Raw genomic sequence first — 13837 nt, forward strand, 5'->3', positions numbered from 1 at the left:
TTCATATTAATATCTCACATAGTCCCTCTTCTACAAAAAGAGTAGATTCACTTTTATCTTGGGAACAAAGCTGGATAGAAAAGTTGTTTTTTTTTTTTTAACTTTTTTTAATTCATGAAACATTAATATTCAAGTCAGTTTTGTTACAGCAGCACAAATGTGATACATCAGCACTTCTGTATTTCCAGGGCTTTTCAAGAGTGCCTTAGTGATTCTACTTGGACTTAAAACTTGGCATTCAGAATTTGAATCAGAGAACTACATTTTCCTAACCAATTAATCAAATAGTTTATAGATTCTCAATTTAAAAGAGGACCAAATGCAAAACTTTTATTAATGCAAAAAAATATTTTAATACAAGCTTATTAATTAAAATCTTTTTAAGCATGTTAACACTCACTATGCAAGTATAATATTACATAGTAAATATTAGTTCTCAAAATTAACCATAAAAGTTCTTAAGATGGTATATATAACTAATTATAATATCTTATACTTAGCCTTTTTGGCTTTGTGAGTCATTTCTACTTTGGGAATTTGCATGATTTGAAGTTCTCAGCATAATTGGTTTAAAGTTATAATAGAATAGCTTGGAGGGGGAGCAGGAGGAAATCCTGAGAGAGTGCCAAAATGTTTCTAGATATTTTTATGAAATTTAAATTCATGAGGGGAAATTTTGCATCCTCTGAGAAGGAATTAGTAGCATGGATTAATTCTGTAAATAGATATTAGAAATATAGCTTACTGAGCATAATGGTAATAGTAAGAACTAAACAGAGCTCAACCATAAAGCCTTTCCAACTTTACTTAATTCATAAATCATCCATGAATGACTGATAACAATGAGAAGGTATGATGATGATCCTCTCTTTTTACTAACTCATATTGGAGTCTTTTCTGCAATCTCTCTTCCAGCCACAAATGGTTTAGGACTAAGAAATACAAAGTAGTAAATGAGACTAGATAGAACCGCTTGAGTAGATCTACTCTCCTATCTAACTTCACTCCACCCACCCTGGCCTCCTTCCTGTTTCAGACATACACCAAGCCAACTCTCACCTTGGGATCTTTGCTCCAGCTTTTCCTTCTGCCTGGAATACTTTTTCTACAGATGTCTCCTTGGCCAACCCCCTTTGCCTTCTTCGTTTTTTCTTGACAACTTATCTTTGGTTTGAGCCCAAACTGGATCACTCTACTTGATAATGTGATTTGCCTTTAGCAACCCTGACCCCAAAATTCAAGATATTCCTTACTTTGCCTGACTTTTTCTTACTTTCACCACACTTATTATTTTATAATGCACCTTATGCTTATTTTTAATATTTATCACTCCCCACTAGTATGTAAGATTTGTGAGGACAAGACTCTACGTCTCTTCTGTTCACTGACATAACCTAAGCTCCTGGAATTGTGCCTGGCATATTAATTGCTCAAAAATATTTAATGTATAGCTTATTGAATGAAATCCAAATTTCAAAGCCCCTAGAAATAAAATCTATACAATGTAGTCTGGTATAACTTCCCTGGTTTGCCTGCAGAATTGGGGTTATTTCCCTAAAATAGCCAAGAATACCCTTTAAACATGGGTGCCAAAATGAAATGTCTTATTGGTTCAGTTTTCCTCGAATTGTTTAAACTGAATCTTGGAGATTTTTATAGTCAATTTTAATTTTAGCTACTGTTTAGAAAAGGTAAGCTGAGTGAGTAGATATGTAGTATACTTTCAACAAAAATATTTATTTTGGATTAAAAATAGCAGTTATGTACATTTTATACATAGAATAATTTTAATGCTGAACTGTGAATAATCAGGAATTAAAGTGTGATCCTGTAACTTAAAAAAAAGAAAAAGGAAAAGAAAAAACTCTCACCTCTTACCCCATACGCCCATCCCTGTAGCAGTGGTAGACATACTGTGCTTAATACAAGAATAAAAGCAATTTATAAGGCATTTGGCCCCTTGGCCCCAGGGCTTGAAAGCTATGCTAACTGAAAAATGGAGACATTTAGTAGGAATCTACCACCAGCTCAGTGGTTAAAAAGCAAAAATAGTAGAATTTCAATGTAGATGCCATTACTGGTGTCACACCCACCACACAGCCTTGTCTGATTCTAAATGGTAGCTAAAAGCAAATGCTTACATTTTCTACTGTGAGAGTGTATTAATTTTATTATTTAAATTAAAAAGTTACTTTATATGTAAAGAAAATTAATTATCTTTCTATAACTTTTCACTTTTTCAAATGGAATTTATTTGATTTTATTTCTGCTTGGTCTTCTAGGGTAAATGTGAGCAGTCACTTTATGGTCACATGCATTCTATCAATGATGCCACCTTCAGTCCTCAGGTGGGTTCTCCCAATAAATTCTTTTAGTGCTTCATATAAGCAGATTTGCTTTCTAGGAAGCAAAGTCCCAGGAGAAAATGGTAAGTAACAAGGGAAGAAGGAGAACAAATTTAGGAATTGATTATGAAAAGAAAAAAAATAAAGAGAGACAGATAATACAAGGGTGAAGATGACCTAAAGTTAACACAGTGATGCAAAAGTTTAAAACCTACACAGACACACTCACAGAGGCACACTGATGCAGACACACAGAGGCACACTCACACGTGCACACTCACACAGTCAATGCACAGGGTAGGAGTTATGAGGACTTCTCCCATTGTGCTCCACTCCACTTAAACACATTTTTAAAAGCAGTTTGTGCACTTTGGGCTTCCAAGAAAGTAAGTGGGATATAGACTTATAAATTTTAATGTAGAATCATAAAAATGAACTAAAATTCTTAAAAGGAAACCTAAAGAAAAAAAAAGTTAAAGAACAGTGATTTTTTTTCCTCGGGTTAGAACAGAGCAAGCTTGATTTGAGAACTTTTAATTCCTCACAGAAAGGTTTCATATATATCCTTCTTACTTCATATAAAATGATGACATAACAAAAGTGTTTTGTTTGCAGATATAAGGATGATATCTTACGATGAAAATTGTTAAACATTACTTTGAGTTGATGAAGATTGGTAAACCTTACTTTGAGTTGCTAAGCTAATTAATTGGGCATGTCTTAAAAGTTTCAGATAGTGATCTGGAAGGATGATTTGAGTGTGTTCCTTCTGAGATGAATGTGATTTAACCAGATAGATGACCTCTCCAGTCCCTTTAAACTATGATTTAATTATATTTAACATTTTGATTTGTCTCTAAGTTCCCGATATGGTAAGGATCTAAATTCCATATTCCTCTTCTCCAATTAACTTTAAAAAATATGATAGATTACTTGCATCTAATTTCAAAATGACAGTATAGTCAGAATTTTGTTACTACTATGCTGTTATTATTCGTTTAGAAAAAGGAAAAACTGCTTATTAAAAATTACATCTACTAAAGGAATGTTGATTGCTCCAACTGTGTTATCCTCAGCCCTGGGAGTGCTAATGATGGGCTCCACCACAATTATATTTTAACAGATTCATCTTAGTAAGAAATAGTTCACTTACTTGACTCTTAGTAAGGAATATTCCTTTTAATTGACTCCAGTGAACCAATTAATTGAAAGTGTTATATTATAGATTGGTTCTAGATACCAAGTATAATTTTGTTTCAAGCAGAGTATAGAGCCTTTTAAGTACTATGGGTCCATCTGATATAGGATAATTATGCTAAACATCTATTAAGTGGTTTATAGCTTCAAATTCTATAGCAAAATTAAATGAAAGCAAAAAGGAAGTAAACTAATATTTTGTAAGACAGGCATGTTATTTGGTAAGCAATATCATGGCTGAAAAAGATATACCACTTAACATTTTAAATGGTAAAATTAATAAATATGGAGATAGCCAAGTTATTTTATTGAATCAGCAATTAAGGGAGGCATACATCAATTTACATATTTCAAAGGGCAAGTTGATGAATGTGAAATCCAGGTATCTAATGTCAAAGTGCCTGTGCCAGTTTGGAAATATTATGGCCCCCAAAAGCTATATTCTTTAATGCAGTCTTCTGGGGGCAGACTGATTTTTCTGTTGATTAGGATGGAAAGGTTTGATTAAATTATTTCCATGGAGATGTGGACTGTGCCCATTAGGGTGGGTCTTAATCAAAGCACTGGGGTCCTGTAAGAACGCTCACAGGCAGAAGGAATAGAGAGCAGCTGAGAGAGACTTTTGGAGAGACACTTGCTGACATTTAGAGATGCTTAGAGATGCTTGGAGTTGTGGACAGAAGGACATTTGGAGATGCTAAGCTAAGGATTCAGAGCAGCTGAGAGAGACATTTTGGAAAACGCGATTCTGAAACACAACCCAGGAGCAAAGGACCAGCAGACGCCAGCCGCATGCCTTCCCAGCTGACAGAGGTGTTCCAGATGCCACCGGCCGTTCTTCAGTGAAGTTATCCTCTTGCTGATGCCTTAGTTTGGACACTTTTATGACTTAGAACTGTAAATTTGTAGCTTAATAAATCCCCTTTATCAAAGCCAATCCATTTCTGGTATTTTGCATAATGGCAGCATTAGCAAACCAGAACAGTGCCTAAATAGTTTTTCTTGGCACACTTTGTTCATATAGAAAATAGTTGTGCTAGTTTGAAATTGTTAGGTACCCTAGAAAAGGCCATGTTCTTTTAATCCTTTCCTGTGGGTACAGAACTGTTTGAGTGGGACCTTTTGATTAGGTAATTTCAATTTTAGGTGTTACCCACCCCATTCAAAGTGGGTCTCAATCCTTTTGCTGGAGTCCTTTATGAGAATATAAAGGATGGAAAAAGCAGAGAGAGCTCAGAGAAAAGTATGAAGAGAGAGAGCTTAGGGAGAAAAACCATGAAAATGCTAAGAGAGACCCACAGAAACTCAGAGAGGAAGCCATGGGAGCAAGGAGCTGAAAGCAACAAAACATGGGAGTGAAGGACCAGCAAGGCCATGTTCCTTGCTAGCTGACAGAGGAACCCTGGATGCCAGCAACCTGTCTTCAGAAAAGGTGTCATCCTACTGATGCCTTAATTGAGACATTTGCATGGCCTTAGAACCGTAAATTGGCAAGCTAATACATCCCCATTGTAAAAGCCAACCCATTTCTGGCATATTGCATTCTGGCAGCTTTAGCAAACCAAAACAGGAGTGTTACAATAACTTTTCCAAATCATTGTCACAAAGCCTCATTGAAATTTTCCATTAGTCTCCTTTTTGCTGCAAATACTTAATAACTGTTATGAAAATGGTGTTTGTTCTATGATGACTGACATCTTAACTGAAATTTTGGTCACTTTTATCAGTGATTTTGAAAGTTGTCTTTTATTTCACCTCTCCACTAAGGAATGTCAGCAAATTGGGAGGCAGCAGTAATGAACAAGCATGGGGACTTTCAGGGGTCTTTGGAGGACATGGCATTGTGACACAGTTCACATTCAAACAAACTATTAGACAAAGTTGTGATGATAACTGTACTGTACAGCACATATATAGCAGGCAGAGATTTGAATTATTTAGTATTAGTCTTATAAATTGTTCGATACATTTAGGGAGATGCATTCAAGTTATTACCAGTTAGAATTCCCTTTAGCTATTTGTATAAACACAGTTTTAGGAAAATGCTAGAAAATTAGATTATTAGCAGAAATCACAAATGTAAAATTCAGTGTTAATCTAGCTAGTAACCAAGAATCACAAGTCTGGTATGCAATTTATAATTAGTAATGTTTATTTATGGTTCAAAAACTATATAGACTGAATTTTATTTCACACTACGTTATAGTATTAGAACTCTGATGTTTTCATTTCTGACTGATTGTCCTATTGGAAGTAGATATTTACTTTTTTTTTAAAAAGAGTTTCATTGAGATGTAATTCATATACAATTCACCAATTTAAAGAGTACATTCATGCATTTTAGTATATTCACAGATAAGTGCAACCATCACCACAGTCAATTTTAAAACATTTTCATCACCTTTAGCTGTCACCCTCATCCCATCATCCCCCGCCTCCAGCCCTAAACCACTAATCTATTTTCTGTCTCAATAGATATGCCTGTTGTGGATATTTCATATAAATTGCTTCATATAACAGTGGTATTTTGTTGACTGGCTACTTTCACTTAGCATAAGTTTTCACAGTCCATTCAAGTTGTAGCATGTATTAATACTAATACATGCTAATACATGCAGTACTAATGTGATAACAACACATTTATTATCACACACTTTCCAATGGTCAGGAGTCAAAGTACACCTTAGCGAAGCCTCTCCTCTGTGTCTCACAAGGCTACAATTAAAATGTCACCTGGGGCTGCATTTTCACCTGAGGCTTGGGGTCCTTTTCCAAGCTCATGTGGTTGCTGGCAGAATTCATTTTTCATAGCTATAGAACTCAAAGGGGTTTGCATCTTGAAGACTAGCAAAAGTCTCTGAACCTAGGGAAGGCCTTAGCCTTCTTTGAAGGCTCACTTATTCAAGTCAGGCCAACCCAGATATTCCCCGCTTTGATTAGCTCAGAGTTGATTGATTCGGGACTTTAATTAAATATACAAATTTCTTTGAACTTTGTCGTATAACATTATATAATCATGGGAGTGATATCCTACTGTATTCACAGACCCTACCCACTCTCGAAGAGAAGGGATTATTCAGGGTGTGTGCATCAGGGGATGGGTATCAGGGCCATTTTAGAATTCTGTCTCCCACACCCTCGATTGTACTTATCCACCAAAACTCCAAACCCCATTTGTCTTTAGCACTTTACTTACTCCAGACCTGCATGTATTTGGAGAAAAGCACAAGCATGCTGACTGGTCTTACTTTAAATTCTTAACCACAAATTTAACCTCTAATTTCAACCTGGGCCATTAGTTTTTCCAGAAGTCCTACTATAATTTTCTAATCAACTTATTCTCTTCCTCCTCTAGATGAACATATTCCCCAAATATGTACCACCCATCCTCAATACTTCTTCTGTTTTATCTTTTAATTTTTATTCTAGGAACATATAAATAACCTAAAAATATCCCCTTTTAACCACATTCACATATACAATTCATTGCTGTTAATTCTACTTGCAAGGTGGTGATACCATCACTACCATCTATTTCCAGAACTTTACAATCAACCCAAATAGAAAAGTCTATAAAATTTAAGCATTAACTCCCCATTCCCCATCTGCAACCCAGACCCTGGTAACCTATATTCTAGATTCAAACTTGATGAATTTGCTTATTCTAATTATTTCATATTAGTGATATCATACAATGTTTGCCCTTTTGTGTCTGGCTTATTTAACTCATTCCTTTTTAAGGCTGAATAATATCCCATTGTTTGTATACAGCATATTGTGTTTATCCACTCATTGGTTCATGGACATCTGGGTTGCTTCCATCTTTTGCCAGTTGTGAATAATGCCATTATAAACATTAGTGTGACAATATCTGTTTGAGTCCCTGCTTTCAGTTCTTCTGGGTATATTCCTAGTAGAGGAATTGCCAGGTCATATGGTAATTCTATACTTAGATTTTTGAGGAACTACAGCAGCAGCACCATTTTACATTCCCACCAGCAATGAATGAGTGTTCCTATTTCTCTGCATCCTATCCAACACTTGTAATTTTCTGTGTTTTTTTTTTAATAATAGCCATTCTAGTGGGTTTTGATTTGCATTTCCCTAATAGCTAATAATATTGAGCATCTTTTATTGTGCTTTTTTAGCCATTTGTATATCCTCTTTGGATAAATGTCTTTTCAAGTTTTGTGCCCATTTTTCGATTGTGTTGTTAGTATTTCTATTGTTGAGTTGTAGGATTTCTTTATATATCTTGGGTATTAAACCCTTATCAGATACGTGGTTTCCAAATATTTTCTCTCATTGAGAAGGATGCCTATTTATCTTTGTGATAAATTCCTTTGATGTGCAAAAGTTTTTAATTTTGATGAGGTCCCATTTATCTATTTTTTCTTTTGTTGCTTGTGTGTTGGTATAAAGTCTAAGAAACCTTTGCCTACCACAAGATCCTGAAAATGCTTCCCTACATTTTCTTCCAAGAGTTTTATTGTCCTGCTTCTTATATTTAGGTCTTTGATCCATTTGAGTTAATTTCTGAATATGGTATGATAGAGGTACTGCATCATTTTTTACATATTGATACCCATTTCTCCCTGCACCATTTATTGAAGAGACTGTTCTTTCTCAGTTGACAGGAATTGGCAGCCTTGTCAACAATCAATTGGTCATAATTGTGAGGGTCTATTTCTGAACTCTCAATTCGATTCCATTTGCCTATTTTTCTGTCCTTATGCCATTACCATACAGTTTTGACCACTGCAGCCGTGTAGTAACCTTAAGAATCAGGAAGTGTGATCCTCCAACTTTGTCTGTCTGTTTCAAGATGGTTGTGGCTATTTAGGGCCTCTTACCCAACCAAATATGTTTAATAATGGACTTTTCCATTTCTGCAAGGTAGGCCATTGGAATTTTAATAAAGATTGCATTGAATCTGTAAATAATTTTGGGTAGAATTGATACCTTAACAATATTTAGTCTTCCAATCTGTGAGCATGGAATGTTGTTTCATTTATTTAGATCTTCTTTGATTTCTTTTAGCAAAGTTTTTTAGTTCTCCTTTACATCCTTGCTTGCTTAAATTTATTCCTGAATATTTGATTCTTTTTTTTTTTTTTTTGCTATTGTAAATGGAATTTTTTTCTTGATTTCTTCCTCAGATTGCTCATTACTAGTGTATAGATACACTACTGATTTTTGCATGTTGATCTTGTACCCTGCCACTTTGCTGATTTGTGTACAAGCTCTAGTAGCTTTGTTGTAGATTTCTCAGGACTTTCTCTATGTAGGATGATGTCACCTGCGAATAGTGAAAGTTTGACTTCTTCCTTTCCAATCTGGATGTGTTTCATTTCCTTTTCTTGCCTAATTGCTCTCACTAGAATTTCCAGCACCATATTGAATAATAGTGCTGACACCGGGCATCCTTCTCTTGTTCCAGATCATAGAGAAAAATCTTTCAGTCTTTCACCATGGTTTGCTGTTAGCTATGGGTTTTTCATAATTTCCTTTATCATTTTAAGGAAGGTTCCTTATATTCCTAGTTTTCTAAGTGTTTTTTATCAAGAAATGGTGCTATATTTTGTCCAATGCCTTTTCTGTGTCAACTGAAATGATTCATGTGGTTTTATCCTTCAATTTGTGAATGTGTAATATATTAAATTAATTGATAATCTTACATTGAACTACCCTCGCATACCTGGGATAAATCCCACTTGATCATGGTGTACAATTATTTTAATGTGTTGCTGGATTTGATTTACAAGTATTTTGTTCATGGTTTTTGAATCGATATTCAAAAGAAAAATTGGTCTATCATTTCCTTTCTTATGCGACCTTTATCTGGCTTTGTTATTAGGGTGATCTTGGCTTCATAGAATGAGTTAGGTAGTGTTCTCTCCCCTTCAATTTTTTGGAAGAGTTTGAGCAGGATTGGTACTAGCTCTTTTTGGAATGTTTGGTAGAATTCACCTGTGGAGCTATCTGGTCCTGGGATTTTCTTTGTTGGGAGGTTTTTGATGACTGATTCAATCTCTTGTACTTTGTAGAGATATTCCATTTCTTTTAGACTCAGTGTAGGCTGTTCATGTGTTTCTAAGAATTTGTCCAATTCATCTAGGTTGTCTAATTTGCTGGTATGCAGTTGTTCATAGCATCCTCTTAGATTCTTTTTATTTCTGTGAGATCGGTAATAATGCCCCCCTTCATTTCTGATTTTATTTATTCATGTCTTCATTTTTTTTCTTTGTCAGTCTAGTGAAAGGTTTGTGAATTGTGCTGATATTTTCGAAGAACCAACTTCAATTTTCTTAATGCTCTCTATTGTTTTTTTCTATTTCATTTATTTCTGCTCTAATCTTTTTTATTTACTTATTTATTTTCTATGCTTGCTGTACTTTTTCTAGTTCCTTGGGTATGCAGTTATGTCTTTGATTTTAGCCATTTTTTCTTTTTTAATGTAAGTATTCAGGGCTATGAGTTGCCCTCTCTGCACTGCCCTCACTGCAACCCATTTTTTCATATGTTGTGTCCTAATTTTCCTTTGTTTCAAGATATTTACTGATTCACCTTGTAATTTCTTCTTTGACCCTCTGATTGCTTAAGATTCTGTTATTTAACTTCCAAATATTTGAGGATTTTCCAGTTCTCTGCTTATTATTGATTTCCAGCTTCTTGGCACTATGGTCAGAGGAGATGCTTTATGTAATTTCAATATTTTTAAATGTATTGAGACTTGTTTTGTTATCCAATATGTGGTTTATCCTGGAGAATGACCCATGTGCACTTGAGAAGAATGCATATCCTTCTGTTTGGGGTGCAATGTTCTGTACATGCCTTTTAGGTCTAGTTAATTTATCATATTATTCAAGTTCTCTTTTTTCTTATTGAACCTTTATCTAGATATTCTATCTATCTATTGTATTGATTTCTCCAACTGTTATTGTAGAGATGTCTACAATTGCCAGTGTTTGCCTCATGTATTTTGGGGCACCATTGTTAGGTGCATAAGTATTTATGATTGTTATTTCTTCTTGATGTATTGCCCCTTGTTTAATATATAATGTCCTTCTTTGCCTCTTATAACAGCTTTTGACAAAAATTCTATTTTGTCTGATATTAGTATAACTACACCAAATCTTTTTGTTGATGTTGTTGTTATTTGATTGGAATATCTTTCTGATCCTTTCACTCTCAAACTGTTTATTTCTTTTGGGTCTAAGGTGAGTATCTTGTAAACAAAATATAGTTGGGTCATGCTTTATCCACTCTACCAACCTCTGCTTTGGATTGGAGAGTCTAATCCATTTACATTCAGTGTTATTACTTTAAAGGCAGTAATTGCTTCAGTTATTTTATCCTTTTTTTTATGTCATATCTCTTCTTTTTGTCTCATCTTTCCTATATTGCAGCCTCTTTTTTCTTTATAGTTGAACTTTTGTAATGTATATGACTGATACCTTTCTCATTTCTGTTTCTGTATATTTTTAATTAAATTCAGTTATATTGAGATAAACCCACATACCATACAGTCATCCATGGTGTACAATCAACTGTTCACAGTACCATCAAAAAGTTATGCATTCATCACCCCAATCTATTTTTTGAACATTTTCCTTACACCAGAAAGAACAAGAATAAAAAATAAGAGTAAAAAAGAACACCAAAGTCATCCCCCCATCCCACCCTATCATTCATTCAGTTTTTGTCCCCATTTTGCTACTCATCCATTCATACACTGGACAAAGGAGTGTGATCCACAGGGTTTTCGTAATCACACAGTCACCCATTGTAACCTACATTGTTATACACATCAGGTTACTGGGTTGGAGTTTGATAGTTTCAGGTATTTACTTCTAGCTATTCCAAGACATTAAATCCTAACAAGGGTTATCGATATAGTGGATAAGAATGTCCACCACAGTGACCTCTTGACTCCACTTGAAATCTCTCAGCCACTGAAACTTTATTTCAGTTGATTTTGCATCCACCTTTTGGTCAAGATGTTCTCCATCCCACGATGCTGGATTCATTCCCAGGAGTCATATCTTGCATAGCCAGGGAGATTTTCATGCCTGGGAGTCAGGTCCCATGTAAGGGGGAGGGCAGTGAATTCACCCGCCAAGTTGGCTTAGCTAGAGAAAGAGGACCACATCTGAGCAACAAATAGGCACTCAAGGGGAGACTCTTAGGTACAATTATATGCAGGTTTAACCTCTCCTTTGCAGTGACAAGCTTCATAAGGGCAAGCACCAAGATAGAGGACTCAGGATACTGAACTGTCAGTCCTCAGTGTTTGTGAGAACATCAGCAACAATCCAGGTGAGGAAGTCCAACACTTCCGCATTTTACCCCAGATCCTCAGGGGGACCCTGCATACATATTTTTATTCTCTGCCCAAATTACCTTGGGATGTGTCACTATTTCACTCTAACCTATACAAACCTACCATATCTCACTTCCTATTGAAACTTCCATGTAATTATGGTGTTTGAACAAACTGACTGTAGAAGTTTTATTGTTTAGAAAATATAGATCCTGCACAAAATAAGCATCTCTTCCCTTGGTCTCACATAGAAGTTGAAATTTTAAAACACGGTCAGTATCGACCTTTACCATTTGGCACTATTTGCCCTAGTCTTAACCAGATCTGCTTCATTCATATCTCTAATTGAAATCTGGGCTTTTTTTCAGCTTTTTTAACAGTTGCTGTATGTGCTAAGACTGACATTCATATCTTCCTAGCTCTAGCTCTTAGTTTCAGGTGTCACACAGATACCCAAAGTTCCAGAGACCAATCAGTTTATACACAAAGAAATTAGCATCTCAGAGTTCAGAGATCACCATTACAATTCAGGGATACATTTGACTGCTGTAAGAGCTTACAATCTAGGGACAATTACAATAATCATTCCCCTGATAGACTGTGCTCCAAGATTCAATTTTGAATTTACACATTGTAGTTACTCCATATTGCTGATGCATTAGAGTGTTTGCCTTTGTTTCTAGGTGTACTTCACTCAAAATGCTGTGTCTCACAGCTGCACTCCTTCTGGTAGTTGCTCAATATTCCATTGTATGCATACACCACAGTTCACCATTCTGTTCCTCAGTCAATGTACCTTTAGGCCACCTCCACCCATTGCAAATCAAGAATTCTGCCTCCATGAAAACCAGTGTGCAAATGTCCGTTCATGCCTCTGCTCTCAGATCTTCTAAGTACATACCCCATAGTGAGGTTGCAGGACCTTATGGCCCCCACGTACTTAGCTTCTTGTGGAACCACCACACTGACCTTCAGAAAGGCTATAGTACTCTGCCTCCTCATCAACAGTAAATAGGTACATCCTTCTTTCCGTGTTTCTCCAGCACTTTTATCCCTATTTATATTTTTCTTACAATTTTGTAGACATGTATTCCCATACCATGTAATTATCCACAGTGTACAATCAGTTGTTCAAGGTATCATCATATAGTTGTACATTTATCACCACAGACAGCATTTGAACATATTGATTACTGTGAAAACATGTGTTTTTAAGCAAATAATAAAAAAGAGAATAAAAAGAAAAGTAAAATGTCATACAATACAATATAATAGTAAGGACTGACAGCAATAGTACTAAGAATCCCATATCCCTCCATTATATTCCCCTCTCATACACATTTACCTTTGGTATATTGCCTTTGTTACATTTAATGGAAGCATATTACAATGTTACTGTTAATCATAGACTCCAGTTTGCTTTGATTATGTTTTTTTCCCCCAATACCATCCCTTTTTCAATACTCTGCATGGTTGACATTCATTTGTTCTCCCACATGTGAGAATATTTTTATATTTGTACATTTAGTAATAGTCATTTGCCCCTCCAGTTTTTGCTAAGTTATACAGTCCCAGTCTTTATCATCTATCTTTACCTCTGGTGTCATACATGGCCCTATCCCACCTCTTTCAGCTTTACTCACAGACATCTTTGTTCCATGTACTTACAATGTTGTGCTACCATCACACAGTATTATGCTATCTGTTTCTGGATATATACAATCAATCCTTCTGAACATTCTGTAGTCCTTCAGCATCAAATACTTGATCTCTACTCTCTTTCTGTCTCTTGATAGTCGTTATCAGCTTTTAATTTCAAACTTTGCTCATTAATGTTAGTTCATATTAGTGAGACCATAAAGCATTTGTCCTATTGTTTCTGGCTAACTTCACTCAACATAATGTCCTCAAGGTTCATCCATGTTATTATATGTTCTGTGTCTTTGTTCTGTCTTAGAGCTGCATAATAGTC

At 35.4% G+C, this 13837-nt stretch overlaps 1 protein-coding gene across 3 annotated transcripts in view; it reads left to right on the forward strand.

Annotated features, from left to right (window-relative positions):
- Positions 1–13837, forward strand: part of SPAG16 (sperm associated antigen 16) — a 1128509-nt gene that overhangs the window by 814938 nt on the left and 299734 nt on the right. For 2 of the 3 annotated variants that reach the window (XM_037849695.1, XM_037849693.1), the window contains exon 14: positions 2283–2348. The exons of the other annotated variant lie outside the window; for it this stretch is intronic. In XM_037849695.1, coding sequence (XP_037705623.1) covers positions 2283–2348 — 66 coding nt within the window. The remainder of the gene's footprint in view (positions 1–2282; positions 2349–13837) is intronic. 3 annotated transcript variants of the gene reach the window in all.

This window comes from Choloepus didactylus, chromosome 9, assembly GCF_015220235.1.
Source record: "Choloepus didactylus isolate mChoDid1 chromosome 9, mChoDid1.pri, whole genome shotgun sequence".
Lineage (NCBI taxonomy): Eukaryota > Metazoa > Chordata > Mammalia > Pilosa > Megalonychidae > Choloepus > Choloepus didactylus.